General features: G+C 41.3%; 1 protein-coding gene across 7 annotated transcripts in view; it reads left to right on the top strand.

The window, feature by feature from the left end:
* Positions 1 to 21,534, top strand: part of mtor (mechanistic target of rapamycin kinase) — a 275,568-nt gene that overhangs the window by 168,227 nt on the left and 85,807 nt on the right. For all 7 annotated transcript variants that reach the window (XM_069919038.1, XM_069919040.1, XM_069919037.1 and 4 more), the window contains exon 30: positions 9,974 to 10,113. In XM_069919038.1, coding sequence (XP_069775139.1) covers positions 9,974 to 10,113 — 140 coding nt within the window. The remainder of the gene's footprint in view (positions 1 to 9,973; positions 10,114 to 21,534) is intronic.

Here is a 21,534-nt window from a genome sequence, read left to right as displayed (position 1 = left end):
GACCAGAACCCCCGGGGGAAGCCCATGCAGGCATGGAGAGAACATACAAACTCTTTACAGACAGCACGGGATTCAAACTGCGATCCAGATTGCTGGCTCTGTAAAGGTGTTGTGCTGACCACTACGCCAGCCGTGCTGCCCCAAAGGTGGCGGAGACAGAATCATAAGATGTACTTAAGGTGGAGATAGACGAGGAATTGAGCGCTATAGGAAACCAGCACAGCAGAGGCCAGTGTTAATCAACCATGATCGTATTTAACGGTGGGCATGCTTGAGAGACCAACTCTGCTCTTCGATCGTTCCTGCTTTGAATATCTCAAATAAGCAATGAATTGTACCTGCTGTGAGAATGGAATGAATAATGAATTAACTCCTCATAGGCTTAATATCTAAATAATCAAAAGAAAAGGTTCAAGTCATACTATCCGGGTTTGAATCCGGTTCTCTCTGTGTACGTTCTCCCTGTCACTTGCAAGAGTTTTCCCGGGTGCTTCAGTTTTCTCCCACCATCCAACACATCCGGAGTTGGTAGTGTTACGGACTCCAGAGGACCCCAAAAACCAGCAATAGATATGCACTACAACACAGGGTTACTTAAACCAAAGTTGTTTTTAATTATATTTGAACAAGAAAACAGAATTAAACTTTAAATTATTACTTAACCTACCTAATCTACCCTCTAATACTAAGATCAGGTATGTGTAATGTATATTTAAGATTAGAAAAATTCTTTGGATCACAATCCAATCTCACTGATTGCAGGCAATTCTTGTACTGTGTACAGAAGTTAGCATTAACAAAGTTCACCAGGCTTTGGTGCTTAACAGGCAAATGGTTACCACGCAGGAGGGTTCTTGCTGGTTTTCAGAGAGAGATTCCTCTTCCAGGACATCCACAACTGATTCCTTCTCATTCTGTCTTGCTGATGAACTTGCCCCCTTCAGGGTTCTCCAGATGATCCCCTTTCTTTCAGGTCACCTTTCAAACTGCTAATCTCCTCCTTTGACCAGGCAGCCTTCCAAAGTTTGCCAGCTTGTCCTTCTGGAACTGATTTCTGTCTCCTCTCTCTGAGAGCAAAACTATTTTCCTCTGCCTGAAAAGATCACAAGCTCTCCCAGGCAAGCTGCTGTCGATACTTTGTTGCGTCCTGCAAAAAGCATTCTGCAAGAGTCCTGCAAATATTCTGTGTTTTAAAATGTGTGTGTGCAAGCTGCTCGAACAGTTCCTCCCAAACCACCTCTAAATACTCTGTCACAGTAGGTTAATTAGGCATCACAGATTTCATGGTCTGGAAGGGCATTTTAACATGCTGTCGTTAAGTTTTAAAAAAAAAAAATAAACTGTTGGTCAGTGTTGCCGAGCACGATGCAGAGACTCCAGATTTGGATTTGTCACTGCTGTTGTTCACTTCATGATCTGACAAAGAAGCAGAATGTTATTTTAAAAAGGGAATTTGGAAACGGTTTATCAGAGAGGAAATGTGTTGTATTTGCATTTTGATACTCGGTTGAAATTATGCATTTTCTTTGCAAAAAAAAAGCATTTCCCTCTCATGCCTGGTTTATTGATTTTGCTTGTAATCTATCAGCCCTGCCACTCCATATTGTACATTATCATTGCAGAACGAGAAAGTGCCATCCATTTCCAAGACCCTAGATATATGGGTGAATTTTTATTGTCCAGTCATTAGCCTTGTTCTGTTACCAAAAAAAATCAATATCACAGTATGAAAAAAGCAATGTTCTCACAAAACCAAGGTAATAACATGTCAGTGCTGGAAGAATGACAAATCAGTTGAGGGAGAATGAAGTCTTTACATTAATAATTGCACATGTCGAAACAAAGCATCCTTATAACAGATGCCTATTCTTCAGTAAATTAATGTTTCTGAAATTTAAAACAAAATAATTTTTGATTTTAGAACAGTTTTTAAAAAAAAAATGTTAGACATCCTGGCCCGTGACATTTTGGCCCCTGAGCCCCCGCCCCTTGAACGGTGGGAGGAAACGGGAGCTCCCGGGGGGAAGCCCATGCAGACACACAGAGAATACACAAACCCTTTCCTGACAGCGTGTGACTTGAAACTCCGGTCTTGATTGCTGGCGCTGTAACAGCATTACACTAACCACTACACTACCTGTGCCACCTCGTTTGGGGAAATAAAAAAAGGAGAGAGCGACAGAGGGATATTAATCTTTTTATGTTGTAAAGATTAAGTTTCTTATTTAGGATATTTCTGAGGTAATGTGAAAGGGAACAGCCTGTTCACAATGGTTTCACAAGCAATTGGAAAGCTGGCTATATATAATCAATGCAAAGGGGTAAATTAACTGGTCTGATATAAAATAATAATGGTGTAATGATTCTTCATATTCTAATCATTTTTTTTGTCATTGATTATGCTGATTAGCTCATTGGATTCACTCATTATTTTTTTATAAAGTTATTACAAAACTGTGTCAAAGATACAATTTAGTCAAAAGACAATGCTGGAGAAACTCAGCATCGTATTTTCTAGAGCCAAGATAAAGGTACATAGGCAATGCATCAGACCTGAGCCCTTCATCAAGGTATTTTTAGGTATACATTAAACCCCTGGTACATGGCACCTATGGGGATTGACAGGTTGATTTTCAGGTTGCATGCGACTTCCTTTCAAAATGCCACACTAATGTAGCTGCCTTAAGAATTAACAGCTTAAAATACTAAAATACTATACTGTACTTGCACTGACTGCACTTGCACAAATTTATAAACCTTAAAGCATTTTACTTTATTTTCACTCACATTCTTTGAAAACATTTAACTGTGGCTGTACCTGCAGGTTCCTCTCCCTCCATGGTGGAATCCAAAAGACAAACAATAACATTATAGATAATGAATTCCGTCCACCTCCCCCCCCCCCAGCCCAACTTCAAGTTTACAGAAACAGATTGGGATAATCAGGGAAAAGGAGACATTTTAAGAGAGTCACCCCAACAGTGAGCAGCATCGACCAGCTCCTCCTGGGTGATGCCATTTTATTCAAACACCGCTTTATTCAAACAGCTGCTACAAGCAAAGCTCGACCAAGGTGCCCTCCGCTGGGTGAATATTTGTTCCCATCTTCACCAAAGGTTTATGTGTTAATTCAGGGAACATTTATAATTTTAAACTTGCATATTTTTAAATTTTTTAAAAAGTTCTTATTTACTTTCTTTTTTTTAAAATTTATTTTCCTCTATTTGCCGGTAGCTTGAGGCTGTGAGTTTCTTGAATTCAGGATACCGGGGAATTTACTATGTAATTTAGTCAAACAGCTTGGGAACCTTTAGTGAAAGATGTGGAACAGTAAATGATGCATAGTTCTTCCCACCACTCCGTAACAAGAATGTTCACGTTCTTTTATGTGGAGCAGTGGTTCTCAACCTTTTTCTTTCCACTTCACGTACCACTAAGTTTTCTGTGTGGTATCAGTACTCTGTGATTAGTAAGGGATTGCTTAAGGTGGTATGTGGATGGAAAGAAAAATTTTGGAAGCCACTGTTTTAATCATATCTCATTGACTCGTTATGGGTAGGGTTTCATAGCTCCAAAGGAAATGGGCCAATAACCATTTTTCTCAAGCCAAATATTTCAGTAACAATTTGGGTCTAGAGCAGTGATTCCCTTCCCATCCACACACCACCTTAAACCATCCCTTACTAATCACAGAGCATAGGGATTACTTAAAGTTGTGTGTGAGTAGAAAGAAAAATGGTTGAGAACCACTGATGTGGAGTTTAGGCAGATCCAGAACAAATCAGTAAATTTAGGTATTGTGGGATTTGGAACAGAAGACGGAAATGAACTTTATGGAAAGTGGAAGGGCTGGTGAGTTGGAAGTCATTGGGACATTGAGCCTAGTAACAAAAGCACAATAATGGACTGGTGAAAATGAATCGGAGGAAGGCAGAATTGCTAATGTAGAAAGAGGTGATCTTTGGCCTGGAGTTTATTGGAATCTGGAATGTGCCCAAGAGAAAGTCTGTAACTTAGCACACAAAAATGCTGGAGAAAATCAGAAATTCATGGAGTATTCATAGGAAGAAAGGCAATCAACATTTTGGGGATGAACCCTTAGTCAGGAATCTGAAAAAACAATAGATGTCTGAATGGAGAAGTGGGGTTGGAGTACTTGGATTGATGCAAATGGGAGGGTAGAAGAAGCTGAAAAATGATGGGAGATTCCAGAGGCCTGAAGGGTAGTTCTCTGACAGAAGGAAGGGAAGAGATGGGGAGCAAGAGAAAAGGAGACCAAGGGATAGGGAAAGAATGAGCTCGAGGGAGGAATTTGGAGGTCGATGTTGATGCCCTGGTTGCAGAGTGTTGTTCCACCAATTTCCAGGTGGACTAAGTGTGGTGGTACACCACTGGCCTACTGCAGGGTGAATCTCTGTACCTGCAAGAGTGGGGGACAGGACGACACCTGGCTGGCTATCAATCAGTTGACCTGAATGGATCAAGCCCCACCCGGTTGTGTGTCAATCACCCTCCGTGATATAAGCCTGCGGCGGCCTCCAGAGGCCTCACAGCCAGCCTGGCTCTGTGGAGGTCTTTGTGGATTAAAGCCTGTTGTTCAGTCTTTACCTTGTGTGTGCCTGATTCTGTCTAACAGCGCACCACACTCAGTTTGGCAGAACATCAAGCCAAGGACAGACATGCCTGAGTGGGAGTGGTGTGTGGAATTGAAATGGTTGGCCACTGGGAAGTCTCCATTATTGCAACAGACAGTTCAGTTTGGCACCATTACTCTATCTCCCGGTCTCCACGATATGGAGCCAAGGGATGCCTTGGGATTCCCAAGGGATGTTTGGGGCCTTGAATGGTGGTGAGGGAGGAGGTCCAATTTACAGGGGTAGGTACATACAGTATCTATTGCACACTACTCTCACAACCTTTGCCAAAGTCCTGGCATAAGATGCAGTCTGGTGACTTGAATCCAGTGCCAATTGTTTTTTAAATTTTTACAAATTTAATTGTTTGCATCATTACAGAAAAAAAATGAATAAAAAATTAATCAAATATTCTTAGCCAAATGATACAAAAAAAGTACTTTTATATATTTTCTCCCCATTCCCCTTCCCACTCAAAAGTAAGAAAAGGAAAGAAACATCTACCATTTAATATACAATAATATTAGCATAGATAATCATTAATTGTTATGAAAAATTACTAATTAAGAATAGGGCGCACAAAATCAGTCAACCGGTGCAGACTCGAAAGGCCAACATGGCCTGTTTCCGCTCCGTAAGTGGTCATATGGTTATGGTTATAAGAGGAGTGGATAAGATAGAAGAGGTGGACGGAAAATTATCCATAAAATCCATATAAGATTTCCAAATACTATAAAAATTTTCAACTTGATACTTTAACCTATAGGTAATTTTTTCCAACGGTCGACGGTTTTGCATCTCGTTATACCATCTACTTAATAACACTTCTCTCATCTTTCCATGATATCGCTAGACATCTCTTTGCAGTTGCAATACTTAAGTTTTTGTCCAATTTCAATTTTAGATCGTTTTCATAAATATCTCCAAGTAAAAATATTCTTGGATCCTTTGGTTTTGTTACCTTCATAACAATTTGCCCTAATAATAAACTCAGTTCATTCCAAAAACTTTCCACTTTTTCACAAGACCACACTGAATGCAAAAAAGTCCCTATTTCTTTCGCACATCGAAAACACTTATTTGAATAATTAGGATTAGGTCCATTTAACTTGCGTGGAGTATAATACAATTGATGAAGTAAGTTGTATTGAACCATTTGATATCTTTAATGTTTAATGTATTTGTAACACTTTCATAACATAATTTTTATCAAATCTCCTCCTGAATTTGTATATTTAAATCTTGCTCCCATCAGATTTTTGATTTATATAAATATTTTTTCTTCTATATAAATATTTTTTCTTCACAGTGTCTTGTGATTTTTATATACATATTAGTAATAAATTTCTTAACCACAAATTTATATCTTCAAATTGGCTTTGTTTAGGGGGTTTCAACAGTGCCCATTGCATTTTGTTGACATAGTCACTGCACTTTTTCCCAACCAATTAAAATTTAAAGCCACAAAATGGGCAAATGTAATATTAACTACCTGAGACACCAATAAATCAACGTGCCCTCTGTGCAGTACCTGTTGAAGAGGCAGATGACACATCCTTTATATTTTTTGGTAATTTCACAAAGTAAAAGCATTGGTAAAGGTTAAAGAAATAACCCCTCCCCTGTGACTTGGTATCAGATTAAAAGTTCAGATTTACTGTCAGAGAACAGAGTTGACATCAAGTACAACCAAGGGATTCTTTTTCCTGCGGGCCAGGCAGGATTTCCACTTATCGGTAGTGCAAAAAAACTGTGCTCCAGAAAAGATGCACCTACGAGAGAGAGAGAAATGAAAACAAACTGTGCAATACAGAAAATTAATATTCAATAATAAATAATGTGCAAACTAGGGTGTCTCTAAATGAGTCCCTGATTGAGTTTGTTGTTGAGGAGTCTGACGGTGGAGGGGTAGCAAATCTTCCTGATCCTGGTGGTGCGAGCCCTATGGCACCTACACCGCTTTCCTGATGTGAGCAGGGAGAACCGAGCATGTGCTGGATGGTATGGGACTTTTATGTTTGTTGCTGCTCTTCAACGGCAGCAATTTCTTTTTTGATGGTGGGAGAATTTTGCCTGTGATGCACTGGGCTGTATCCACTATCTTCTGCAGGGCTTTCCACTTGGAGGTATTAAAGCCATAACACATGCTGTCTGAGTGAAAGGCAAAAGTCTGCAGGTGCTGTGGTTGCAGTGAAAGCACAGAAATGGTGGCGCAACTCAACCGGTCTTTCAGTGTCCACTGGGGACAAGATCTATTGCCACCATATACTTTTATGCAGAAAGTCATCAGAGTGGACCTGCACTTTGGTCTTTTCAGTTCGTCAGCTGTTGAGAAGTTTAAGAGTGGGGTTATTATGAGATATCATTGACTGGACTCAAAAAAGCAAATTTAAGGAAGAAATTACTCATCTTTAAAACAGAGGAGAGAAGTGTCAGTAGGGCAGCTTGAGTAACAAGAAACCTGCTGAGGCTGTGATTGGAAGATAATTTAATTTGGCTGCTCTATCCTACATTTGCCTACATCCTGCTCAGGGGTTATTGTCTTTGAAAGGATTCCAAATCCCTGAGGCAAATGTGTTATTCCACTGTTTTTTTTAAAATTCAGTCTGTATTTCCTAAACACCTGGCTGTTTTGAAGGTCTGAGAATGGCCCCTTGCCTTGTTCCTATCATGTTTCATTATTGTAATAAGTTTTGGATAATACTCTGCCACATTCCCAGAGTTGCATTCACACGAATTCCTCAACTAATCTGCTCAACATATGTGCTTCTACATTTAAAGCTGAGGTGTTATCTCCATGCTCTTGTCAGTTTTGTGAGCCATTGTCGGGATCTGCTGTTTTATTGCTCAAATGCTGGAACAGTGCTCCCAGCTTTTGACCAGAGGTCTTGCAAATCCAGAAGCATATAACCATAAAATGAAGTAATCTTTCTGAATTTAGTGTTGATTGTATCCATGTGGCTAATGCAAAGACTAACCCAATTTGCAGAAAGGACTGCAAATAATTAATTGCCCTGTCCATAGACAATACAGACAATATCACAGAAAAGTAATACCTTCATTCGTTAATTGGGGTCATTTGTAAATTGATTTCTGGGAGGGTGGAGGGTGAAGATCATAAACTGCAGCATTGCTTCTAATACCTTTAAATCATCCCAAGATTTTCCCTTTATATTTTGTAAATTATTGCAATCCAGTGCAATTCTCTGCTCCAAAACAGGGACATGTTCTGTGTGTCTTGCAGGTCTGCTGCAGAAATGCAGTGGCCAGGGAGGGGCCTAGATGCAGGATGGCAACCCTCGGGAGCCCAGGAGTCAGGGTGTTGTGAATTTTGAAGTAAAATACTCTGTGGGTTTGTACCCTTTCATTTGCTATCCTTGGTCGAGATTGCAGCCGGTGGGGTTGCTTTTGGAGCAGCCTAAGCCTCTGTACATCAGAGGTGGACGGATTAAATGACGAGGTTGATTAGATGTCAGTCAAGTGTGCCCTGTTCTTCTGGATGATATCAAACTTCAGCCGGCCAAGCAGCATCTATGGAGGCAGAGGGATGGTCGACATTTCAGGTCGAGACCTTAATATCAGGACCGAGTTCATAGAGACCAGGGGTGCAGTGCTGCCAGAGCGCCACTGGCACCTCATGGGGTGACTCCGGACCTCCTTGTTGCCGTTTTTGATGAGTTCCTGCACACAAAAAATTAAAACTGCACGCTTTATAGAGGAGATGCATTATTATTATTATGGAGGTGAGAAGAAGAGGTGAGACAGGCTGTTAGGTGATGGGTGGCGACCTGGAAAGTGTAGAGGATGGGAAAAGTCAGGGTGGAGAAGATTTCAGATTCATTGCCATTACATACAAGCCTGAGATTCCATTTTCCTGTGGGTGCGGCAGAATTACCACTAAGTGATAATGCAAAAAAAAATGTACATGGTGTAAACAATTAAAGAACTGCAAACAGATAATGAATGTAAACAAACTGTGCAATACAGAGAGAATAATAAAGAAAATCAATAAAGTGCACAAATTGGTGTCCTTCAGTGAGTCCCTGATTGAGTTTGTTGTTGAGGAGTCTGATGGTGGAGGGGGAGCAGCTGTTCCTGAACCTGGAGGTGCGAGTATTGTGGCAGCAGCGAGAACAGATCAGTGCTGGGGGGTGGGGGTCTTTGATGATCGCTGCTGCTCTCCAACAGCAGGGTTCCCTGATGATGTTCTCAATAGTGGGGAGGGTTTTGCCTGTGATGTCCTGGGATGTGTCCACTAATTTTTTGAGGGCTTTGTACCCAGACTGTGATGCAGTCGGTCAGCACACTTTCCACCACACCTCTGTAGAAATTTGCAAGAGTTTCCGACGTCATAGCAAACCTTTGCAAACTCCTGAGGAAGTAGAGGTGCTGACGTGCTTTCTTGACAATGCCATTAGTGTGTTGGGTCCAGGAAAGATCTTCCGAGATAATGACTCCCAAGAACTTAAATTTGCTCACCCTCTCCACCTCTGATTTCCACCCCCCCCACCCCCCACCCCCCACCCAACCCCCCAATGATCACTGGATTGTCTTTCCTTTCCTGAAGGCAACAATCAGTTCCTTAGTTTTTGTGACATTGAGTGCAAGGTTGTTGGTTCACCATTCAACCAAGTTTTCAATCTCCATCCTATATGCTGACATCCCCTCCTTTATACAACCCACTACTGTGGTATTGCCAGCAAATTTGTAGATGGTGTTATTGCTGTATCGAGTCACTCAGTCATAGGTTTAAAGTGAGTAGAACAGAGGGCTAAGAACACAGCCCTGTGGTGCTCCACTACTGATGAAGATTGTAGAAGACATATTCTTACCAATCTTCACTGTTTTGTGGTCTGGAGGTGAAGTAGATCATGATGCAATTACACAGTGGGGCATTAACCCCATGTCTCTGAGTTTGCTAATCAGTTTTGAGGGGATGATGGTGTTAAAAATCCTGGTGGATAGGTGTATGGGTGATGGGCAGAAGGAAACAAGGAATCAAGTGAAATGACTCTTCACACTTCATACAAATCAAAAACGTAACCGTTGACCCTAACCACATCTGCTTTTCCCTTGGTTACTTTAAACAGTTTTCATCCCAAACTGCTCATTCAATCTGCCTCCATTTCCATGGCTGGATTTGAACTCTCAGCTTTCTGGGTAACTATAACTGAAATGCTGAGTCAACATCATACTCACTGCATTTTGTCTTCAAAAAGAAACATCAAAGTTGCAATGCATAATGGATAATGAGAAATAGACACTTTTGAAAGTGAGTTTCATACAGGCATTGTGTGTACCAATTTTGAATTATGTACATTTTGGGGTCTGTTTTAAAGGAGATCCAAGCAACATGGTATGAAAAACTACATGAATGGGAAGATGCTTTGGTTGCATATGACAAGAAAATGGACATGAACAAAGATGATCCAGAGCTTGTCCTTGGGCGAATGCGGTGCTTGGAGGCACTTGGAGAATGGTGAGTTTCAACATTCAAATTCGTCAAGGACATTGGTCTCTTGAAATTCTCTCATTGGCACATCAAACTATTGCCTCTTAATCCAATATGTACTGCCCTTTCTTGTAACTTTTTTTCTGAAAGTTATTAAACCATTTTTTTCAAGAAAAAAGGCCCCCTCTTTTCTAAATTAATCTGTCAATTCCTTTTGTAATTTTGGAAGCGTTTCCAAATGAGAATAGCGAGGTTAGGGTTAGGGTTAGGGTTAGGGTTAGGCTTCCTTAATTTGAATCTTCCAATCCTGAACCTGGAACTTCAAATTAACCTTTTGTTTTTGTTCCTCGCTCACGATAAGATTGTGACATCTAGTCTTTAATGTCGCAATGGATAAGTAAGGTGGCCAATTGGAGAAATATGGTTTCTTGAGTTCCTTTCACACAAGTGGCAAAAAGGGGCAGGAATGGTTTAGTATCATTGGTTCTTGATTTTTTTTTTTGTTTTTGGTTGTTCTCTTTTCCTCATACTTCACTTTTTATGCAGGTTCACCAAACTGAACAACCCAATGATTGTTGCTCCCATTACTTGAAGCTGTTCAGGGATGCTTAAAGTATTTGAGTCCCTTCCACACAACCATTTGCTTTCGATTGGTTTTCCATGTAGTCACTGCTTTGGTATTCTGTCATCAGACATTCTTCTCACAGACTCTGCTGCACTCGTCTTTAATTCCTTCAATAGTATGTCGAAGCGGAGAATTAAAAGAAAAATGATAGGGACAAGGAGTTACCAGTTGGGGACTTAACTTTTCCTCAAAAGACCATTCCTGGAACTGCCCTTGTTGCGTTCTGTAAACTGTCTCGGTAGCTCATTTTCATCCATCTGATCAAAATCGACTTTCGTTCTTCCTTTGGATCAAAATAGCAGATGTCCTCATCGGCAGTGAAGCCACGCCTCTCACCTCTGATTGTGAATAGATCTGCCCAAGAAGATCCAACCGGTTTTGTGGCATGAGCTTCACTCCCTCCGACATGAGGTGTCATGAAGCAACAGTTTAAGCAGTTGCGTGGTGTCAAGGAGACACAATGTCCCAATCACAGTGAAAGAAACCCATTTCATGAGTAAGAGCACAAAATGCTGGAGGGGCTTAGCAGATCATAGGAAGTAAAGATGTGTAACCAATGTTTCAGGCCTGACCCCTTCATGTCATTAATGCAAAATGAAGAGTGGTTAAAGCCCAAGACGGATTTTAAGATATTGTAGTTTTTTTTTTGTTAACCATTTTGTTTTGAAATCCAAAATATGTCTTGAAATATTTATATTGTGCACTTATTTTATGATCAGAATTTATTGAACAGTAACAGCAATTATAGAAATTATTTGGATTACTGCAACAGAATATTTTCAGGATACTGTGGCATAATTTTGATCCAGTTGCCCCAACTTCCCTTTGAGGCAGCCTGTGGAGGAGTACTTTTCGACATGAAACCAAACATTCAGAGCTATTGCAAATGCAAGTATTGGTGGCCAAACCCTGCAGTTTCAATACAATCACCACAGGATCTTAGCCTGTTTTACAACGTGGAGCACTTTGCTTCCCCTAAGCAGCCTGTCTTCGTCATGAATGTTTTAACCAACATTTGTCCACCCCTCCTGGTTTTGGCTTGACCTTCTGTTGTGGAGACGACATGTTCTGTCCTTGTGGGACAAGGCCTCCATCACAGCAGACAATTGATGGAATTGCTTGTGAGGTGACACTTGGAGTGGTGGTAATGGGAGTTGGAGGATTAAGTGCTGGATGTTTGGGGCCAAGAGTCAAATAGAATTTGGGTATTGCAATTCAGAGGAAGAATGAGGAAGCCCTCAAGTATTTATTTTTAAGCAAGCTGTTCCAACAGTGGGCACAGTGCTGTTTTTACTACAATCACTGCGTCTGCAGACTTTTATGTTTCACTCCAGCACATGTGACATTATTTGCATTTTCTGCGATCAGTACTATAGGGTTATGGTGTATTACTCTTAAGGTTGCCCTTCCAAATAATTTCTCTGATTTGTACAACAGGCAGGCAGATTATTAGCTGAATGGTGAGAAATTGGGAAAAGGGAAGGTGCAACGTGACCTGAGTTTCAAGGTGCATCAGTCGTTGAGGGTTGGAACACAGACACAGCAGCAGTGAAGAAAGAAAACAACTGGCATGTTGGCCTTTATGGCAAAAGATCTTGAATGTAGATCAGGGAATTCTGACTGCAGCCATGCAGGGCCTTGGTAAGGCCACACCTTGAGTACTCCTTGCAGCTTTGGTCTCCTAATCTGAGGAAGGACATGCTTTTGAGAGGGTGCAGCGAAGGTTCACCAGGCTGATGGCTGGTCTGACTGAAGAGAAACTGGATAGACTGGAATTATACTCACTGGAATTAAGATCATGTTGGGAAATGTAAATTTTCAATAGCACAAGACAAGTTAGATGCAAGAAGAATGTTCTTGATGTTGGGGGAGTCCAGAACAAGGGGTTCACAGTCTAAAGAGATAAGGGGAAAGCCTCTTAGGACTGAAATTAGGAGAAACTTCTTCATTCAGAGTTGTGAATTTGTGGCACTTCCTGCCACAGAAAATTGTTGAGGCCTGTTCTTGTGATGAATTCAAAAGGGAGTTGGAACTGACCATTCTATCTCAAGGGATCAAGGGGCGTAGAGAGAAAGGAATAGGGGACTGAGGTTGCATGATCAGCCATGATCGTATTGAATGGTGGTGTAGACTCGATGGGCTGAATGCCCTTCTGCAGCTATATTCCATGTGCAGAGAAACTGCCAGGTGAGCAAATCAAACTTAATGGATGTGTGCAGACTATGTTGAGTTACACTAAAAAGCCAACATTGACACAGATTGATTTAATTTAAAAAAATAAGTGCAGATGTTGCAAATCTGAAATAATAGCAGAAAATCCCTGAAAAGCAACATCAGAAAATAAAGCATCAGACTGCTGATTGATTTGCATTTTGTGAAGTTACAGAATTATGGATAGCCCTTGAAGAGCTAAACTGCAGTTCAATTTATGTTTGTGTGCAAAAAATGAAATCGCAATGTTTGAGGAAAAAGTAATTCAACCAGTGCAAGGATAATTCTTGTCTGTAGATAAGTTAAAACATCAAGAAATAAATCAGGAGAGCTAAAAAAAAGCCGTGGTTGCTTCGGCAGACAATGTGAAGGAAAATCCGAAGGGATTCAACTGGCAAGAGTGGTCAGCTTTGTATGGAGCCAAAATAATTGGGGGAGATTTTAAATGTTTTTTTTTAATCAGTATAGGTACACAGTCCTTTATCCGGAACCTTTGGGGGACAGTGTGTTCCGAATTTTGGATTTTTCTGGATTTCAGAACAAAAGCTAGCTGCCCCAGATTTAAGCCCACCCGAATTGTGCTGCCATATCCACCCCCTTCCAGTCGCGCTGGCATCTCTCCCCACCCGCCCGAGTCGCACTACCGTCTCTCTCCCCACCCGCCCGAGTCGCGCTGCCGTCTCTCTCCCCGCCCGCCCGAGTCGCGCTGCCGTCTCTCTCCCCGCCCGCCCGAGTCGCGCTGTCGTCTCTCTCCCCGCCCGCCAGAGTCGCGCTGTCGTCTCTCTCCCCGCCCGCCCGAGTCGCGCTGTCGTCTCTTTCCCCGCCCGCCCGAGTCGTGCTGTCGTCTCTCTCCCCGCCCGCCCGAGTCGCGCTGCCGTCTCTCTCCCCGCCCGCCCGAGTCGCGCTGCCGTCTCTCTCCCCACACCTGAGTCGCGCTGCCGTCTCTCTCCCCGCCCGAATCGCGCTGCTGTCTCTCTCCCCGCCCGAGTCGTGCTGCCGTCTCTCTTTCTCTCTCTCCCTCTGCTCCTGGAAATTATAGGCCAGTAAGCCTGACGTCAGTAGTAGGTAAATTAGTCAGTAGATCAGATATGCAATTATTTGGATAGCTATGGACTGATTAGGTATAGTCGACGTGATTTTGTGCATCGTTGATAGTGTTTAACCAATCTTACAGAGTTTTTCAAGAAGGTAACTGAAGGAAAAGCTGTGGATGTTGTCTATATGGACGTTAGTAAGGCCTTTGACAAGGTCCCTCGTGGGAGGTTAGTCAGGAAGGTTCAGATGCTTGATATGGTGAAGTAGAATTTATACGGCCAACTAAGGTTGTGGACAAAGCTGACCATTGAGTCAGGGAATGCTTCACTTGTTTGAACGTGGCCAGATAATTCTCCTTAAAAAGATGTTTGTAATTCTTTGTGCTAAGATAGGTCAATTAAACTTAAAAGGAAAACCATCATACATTGCAGGAGAATTCAACAGAAGAAGTTCAATTTTATGCAATTTCAATTTGACTAAATTGTGAAAGTGATGACATCATATGGGGAAGGGAGGCAACTGAATCCGAAGTGAAAAGTTAGGAGATCATCTTCAAAAACGGAGTCCTTGCGTTCAATCCCTTTCCTCTGCATTCCCAAAATGTCCTTGCACTCACAAAATGCAATTGCTAATGGTTCAATTGCCAGACTAAATAATAAAGGACTTAACAGACATTCTAGATGAGTGTCATGTTGTAGATTGAAAGGCTGAGATTGTTGTAAATTAGTAAGAGTTGTGGCAGATGGTCGTGAATATAATAATTTAACCCATGTAATTAAATCAGAACCAAATTAAATTTTTCAAGAACTGTAAGCAGATATCGCCATTCTATTCGATCAAAAGCTTTTTTGCAATGAAAGACTCAGGAGTGTACCCAGAGGGCAAATACATGATATTCATTAAGCAACGTATATTAAAATGGGAATATCAATTTCTAATAAACCTTGTCTGATCTTCAGAAATAACTGATGGTAAAATATGCTCCATCCTATTCAGGTTTGGTCACCTAACTACAGGAAAAATATCAATAAGATAGAAAGAGTTCAGAGAAGATTTGCTCGGATGTTGCCTGGACTTCAGGAACTAAATTGCAGGGAAAAGTTAAACAGGTTAGGACTGGAGCATAGGGAGATTTGATTGAGGTATTTAAAATTATGAGGGGGGGGGGAAATAGAGAGAATAAATATAGAAAGGTTTTTTCCACTGGGGTAGGTGAAATCTAACCCAAAGGTCATGGGTTAAGGGTGAAAGGGGAATAGCGTAAGGGGAACATCTTTACACAGAGAGTGGTGGGAATGTGGAACAAGCTGCCAGCTGAAGTGTGAAAGGGGACTCAATTTTAACATTAAAGAAGAATTTGGACAGGTACATGGATGGGAGAGGTAGAGGGCTATGGGCTTGGGAGTAGGTCAGTGGAACAAGGCAAAAAAAAAAGTTTGGGCCTGTTTCTATGCTGTAACGGTCGATGGTTCTCAGTAGACAGTTTGGATTTTTTGGTACTTTTATCTAGAAATGTTCTAAGTGCAAACTATGTTCTGTAGATTTTTGATTTCTCCTTATGAAAAATGTTATGTGCATTTCCTGGATCTGTGACCTTTTTAAGGGAAACTGCTCAGGTCAGAGGTGGTACAATGACAGCCTTCACTGACCTTCAATGCAGGTCCCTCATCTGATTCCAAGCATCTTCTTTATAACTAAAACATGAATTTCATTTTCAACCATTTGTCTCATGGTTTGGACTCTCAAAAATAGACCTCTTAAGGAAACAAATTTGAGAGTGTCGTGTTAATTTTGAAATTGTGCCAAAAACGTTTGTTTCTCTCAACAGAATATTTAAAGAAATCTAAATATGCAAACATTACAAATCTACACAATTGCCTTTCAGAAGTTGTTAAAAAAAATTGCAGCCTCCATCAATTCAAAATGTCTGTGTCAGCAGAGAGTTGCCTTTTACTTAGAGATGTGGCCAAGCAATGAACCAGATGTTGAAGGTTTTCCATTCACAGCTGTTTAGAATTTGCATCATGGCAAAGAGTCTAAATGGTCTCCATGTTTACTGATCAACAAATAGAGAGCTTCCCAGAGAGGATTTACCTTAAGTAGACTGGTTTCATTCCCAAACACGTTACAATAGAATGTTTTTTTTTTCCAAGATGACTTTGCTGTTCTTGTAACACCACCTTCAAGCAAATTGTTGCATTGAAAATGGTGTATAGAACATAAAACAGGACAGCACAGAAACAGGCCCTTCGGCCATGCATCTGCGCTGAACTTGATAGCCAAATTAATCGAAGGCTCCGCTGCTTGCACAGGATGCATATCCTCTGTTCCTTGCACGTCACTCTCGTGCCCTCTTAAGTGCTGCTATCCTCTCTGCTTCCACCACAACTGGAAGTTCCAAAGACCAACCACTTTTTTATAAACCTTATCCTGCACATCTCCTTTAAACAATGCGCCGTCCCCACCTCTTCACTTTAAATGCGCATCCTCTCCTATGGCATTTTTACCCTGGAACAAAAGTTTCTGAAAGTTAATCTCACCAATGTTTGTTGGAATTTTATAAATTCTATCAGGTCTCATTTTAGTAGAGTGAACAACCCCAGCTTGTCCAATCTCTACTCATACCCTACAATCCAGGAACAGCCTGATGAATTTCTTCTTCACCCCTTCCAAAGACTCCACTTCCTTGGAATAGGGTGAGCGGAATTGCCTGCCTCTATTTCAAGTGCAGCCCAGCCAAGGTTTTATGGAGCTGCAACAAAACTTATTTAGTTTTGCACTCGGTGCTCTGCCCATTGAAGACAAGTATGCCACCCTATCTATGTGCTGTCCACTTCCAAGGACCAATAGACCTGAACTCCCAGATTCCTCTGCTCATCAATGGTTTTAAGAATCCTGCCATTTATTGTATACTTTGCCCTTGCATTTGACCTTCCAATCTGACTGCATTAAACTTTTCTGTGGCCATATTTGAAACTGATCAATATCCTTTTGTTTTCTTTAATAGCCCTCGACACTATGCACAATTCCACCAATCTTTATGCCATGTGTGAACTTACTAAGCCCTGAGGATCTTAATGCAAAATTTGCCAGATAAATTCTTGCAGTAATCTGATAATGATTTTTATCCATGCTTTTTTATTTTTTCCCTTTAGTCCTGTGGCCTGACATTGATTGGATGGCACAGCCAGTAGGGCATCTGCCTCATAACGCACCAGAGGCCTTTACCAAGCCCTGGCCGAGTGTTGTTTTCAGATTCTCTCCCTGTGACCTTGTGGGTTTTCCCAGATGCTCTGGTTTCCTCCCATGTCCCCAAGATTGGTAGGTGAATTGGCCATTGTAATCTACCCACTTATGTCAGTGAGTGGAAAAGTGTGTTGGGGGCTAGGGGCAACAAGATGGGTGGGGAGTTAGTGTAGGGTTTTTATTTACATGGGACTAATGTAGGGTTAATGTAAGTGGGTGGCTGATGGTCAGTGTGGATGAGGTGAACTGAAAGGCTCTTTCTCTGTCATATTTCTATGCTTTCATTACATTAACATTATTGCCTATTGCCGTAGTGTTGGTGCTATCAGAATATTTTCATTCCTGTAAGTCGTTTGTTTAAAAAAAATATTGCAAATGGTAGATGCACCATTGTTGAAGTGATTGGGAGTTGTGTCCATCTTTGGCACATCCCGATAAGATACCACTTTTTGAAACTTGTCTTCAATTATTAATGCATTAATCCAGAATTATTCCTTCCCTCCCTACATCTCATGGTATTTCTAAATCTTCCTGTTGTACCTTTGGCATCTTGGCCGTCATAAATCAAAGTATTGGGTGCAGGAGTTGGTTTGTTATGGTAAGTTTGTATAAGAGAGTGGTGAGGCCAAATTTAGAGTATTATGTACAGTTCTGGTCGCCAAACTACAGGAAGGATATATCAGTAAGATCGAAAGAGTGCAGTGATTTACTAGGATGTTGCTTGGTCTTCAAAAGTTGAGTTACAGGGAAAGATTAAATAGGAGAGGGAAAGGCTTTAGGGTGAAAGGTTTAGAGGGAACATTTGGGGGAACTTTTTCACTTAGAGAGTGGTGTGTGTGGAACGTGCTGCCATCTGACGTGGTAAATACAGGCTCATTCTCAAGTTTTAGGAATAAATTGGATAAATCTATGGATGGTAGAGGTCTGGAGGGTTTTGGAATGAGTACAGGTCAGTGGGATTACCACAGACTAAAGGGGCTGAATGGCCTGTTTCTATGCTGCAGTTTTCTGTGATTCTATCAGCATCAATATTGAATGAAGATCTACTGGGACCAATGCCTGAAGAGGGCGCACAAAATCAGTGAACCGGTGCGGACTCGAAAGGTCAACATGGCCTTTTTCCGCTCCGTAAATGGTTATATGGTTAAATTTAAATGTCTTACTGAAATCGGTAAGACATGTTCTTATCCACCGTAAGAGCACATTATTTGAAGGGATCACCAAGACTTGCAGAGGAGGATCAATGAGAGCATTTGATGCTACAAAAATAAATTCATAAGAAAGAAAACCAGCACTAGTTCACTCTTTGCTTAATTCCTTTTTAAAATGTTTCAAAGGAAATCAGACCATCTCAGGAACCAGTTGCATCTGCCTTACGGAAAGCAATATCTGTGTATATGCAGAAATGTTTTCTGACATGTGGACAAATTTGTTTCATCTGTAAATGCAGAACCCATTTGTAACCCTGCATCTCTTTGTAATGAGTGTGTTCTTAAATTTGACAAAATGCAGTGAATGATATCCTGTAGGATCTGTACTGGGGCTACAAAGCCTTTGTGATTATTTGAAAACTGTATAGAAGAATGAATATAGTAATGTATCTGTAAAAACATTTGCCACCGGCAAAAAAAAATAGAGGAAAATAAATTTAAAAATGAAAATAAATAAGAATAAAATAGCAGCTGCTCGTAGCAGCTGTTTGAATAAAGTTGTGTGAATCAGTAATGGCATTGCCCAGGTTGATGCCACTCGCCATTGGGGTGACTCTCTTAAAAGTGTCTCCTTATTCCTGCTTGGTAAAAGTCACCCCAGACAGAGGTTTTATCTGTAAACCTGGGGGAGGGGTGGTTAATTATCCATAATATTGGATGAGGTCAATGGGAAGGTTGAGAATCACTGCTCTGGACCCAATTGTTACAGAAATAATTTGCTTGAGAAAAATTGTCATTGACCCATTTCCTTTGGAGTTATGAAACAGTGCGCATAACGAGTCAATTGGGTACGATTAAAGCAGTGGTTTTCCAACTTTTTCTTTCCACCCACATACCACCTTAAGTAATCTCTTCCTAAACACAGAGCACCGATGGCATAGGGAATACTTAAAGTGGTATGTGAGTGGAAAGAAAAAAGTTGAACCACTGGTCTACAGAGATGTGGGTGAGTCCAAAATAGGAAGGGAGCAATCATTGTGCTGGGAGTAGTTGATAGCCCCCTTCCCTAATAGGCCTTGGAACACTGAGGAATAGATAAATAAGCTCATTTTGGAATGGTGTAGAAATAACAAGTTTGTTGTTATGAGAGACTTCAACACTCCAAATATTGACTGGCACCCCCATACTTCAAGAGGAATAGATGGGGCAGAATTTGACAGGTGTGTCGAGAATGGATTCCTGACATAGCCCGCTAGAGGAGAGGTGATACTGGATCCAGTACTGGGTAATGAACCTGGTCAGGTGACAGGCCTCTCAGTTGGGGAGCATTCCAGTAATAGTGACCACATCCTAACTTCTGCATAACTCTGAACAAGGATAAAATCAGACAAAATGCTGGTGTTTAATTGAAGCTGATTATGATGGTATGAGGTACGAATTAAGGAGAGGAAATTGGAAACAGATGTTCTCAATGGAGAGCTCAGAAATAATGTGTAGGATGTTTAGGCACCAGTTGTGCAGGGTTCCACTGAGATGGGGAAAAGATGGTAGGAAAAGGGAACTGTGGTTGACAAAAAAAAAGTTGGTGTAGCTAGTTAAGAGGAAGAAGGAAAATGCATTATGTTTAAGAAGGAAAAAAAAAGAAGGGCTCATGGGAATTACATGGTGGCCAGAAAGAATGGGAGACATCAAGTGGGGCATGAGAAGGCCTTGGCAAATCGGATTAAGGAAAGCCCTAAGGCATACATGAAAAACAGAAGGGTGACGAGGTATGGCCACTTGAGGAAAAGGACACAACATGTACCTGGAGGCAGAGAGGGCTGGGGAAGTCCTAATAGAATACTTTGAGGAAGGAAATTTGGTCAAGATGAGGATGGATCACGTTGGCATTAAGGAAGAGGAAGCTCTGGATCTTGTTTAAAATGTTAGGATTGATAAATTGCTGGGACCGAATGAGATTGCTGTGGGAAGAGAGGGAAGAGATTGCTGGGGCGTTGGCAATGATCTTTGTATCCTCCTTCACCACAGGAGAGGAGCTGGAGGATTGGACAATGGCAAATGCAGTCGCTTTGTTTAATAAAACATAATGGGGAAAATCCTGGGAACTATATACACCAGTAAGTCTTACTTCAGGGGTGGGTCAACTATTGGAGAAGGTTCTTCTAGACAGGATTTAGAAGCATTTAGTCTTCTAATTATGGTCAGCATGGCTTTGTGAGGGGAAGGTTGTGCTTCATGAGCCTAATTGAGTTTTTTTGAAGTGATAACAAAACAAATTAAGGTGCTAAATATGGTGTTAATGCTGGGCTTCACTAGTCAAGGGATTGAGTTCAGGAGTCATGAGATCATGTTGCAGCTCGATAAATCTCCGGTGAGCCCACACTTAGAATGTTGTGTTCAATTCTGGTCACCTCATTACAGGAACAATGTAGAAACTATGGAGATTTACCAGGATGTTGCCTGGATTGGAAAATATGCCTCATGATTAGGTTAGCAGAGCGAGGGCTTTTCCCTTTGGAGAGAAGGAGGAGGCGACTTAATAAAGGCATAGATAAGGTAGGTAAGCAGCCGGCACGTTTTATCCCCAGGGTTCGAGTAACAAACATCAGAGGACATCTGTACAAAGTGAAGGGAGAAAACTTTGGGGGAAAGTCGGCTGTATGTATTTTAAAAAAAAACAGATTTGTGGGTGTCTGAAATGCACAGCCAGGGATGCTAGAACAAATAGGGGCATTTAAGGAACTCTTTAATAGGCATATGGATGAAATAAAATGGAGGGCTATAAGGTCAGGAGGATTTCGTTTTTTGGGGGGTAAGTGTATTTAGATCAGCTCAGCATCATGGGCCGAAGGGCCTATAGTGGGTTTAATGACCCCAGGTTCCTGTTAGTTTCCTCCGGGTGCTCTGGTTTCCTCCCAGGTCCGTAGGTTAATTGGTCACATGGGTGTAATTGGGCAGCACAGACTTGTTGGGCAGTAAGAACTTGTAACCATGCAGTATCTCAATAACAAAAATAGTTTAAATGGGGCAAAAAGTTTATTGTCATGTTCACAAGTTCAACGTGCAGATAGATGCAATTCTTGTATGCCGGAGATTCCCAAGAATATAAAACACACTGACAATGCCCACAGGCAATAATTTGAACATAATTATCACACAAGAGAAAAGAAATATGAGTAT

Source organism: Narcine bancroftii, chromosome 2, assembly GCF_036971445.1.
Source record: "Narcine bancroftii isolate sNarBan1 chromosome 2, sNarBan1.hap1, whole genome shotgun sequence".
Taxonomy (NCBI): Eukaryota; Metazoa; Chordata; class Chondrichthyes; order Torpediniformes; family Narcinidae; genus Narcine; species Narcine bancroftii.
The sequence above is the reverse complement of the archived record's forward strand: the minus strand, read 5'-3'. Positions and strand labels throughout refer to the sequence as shown.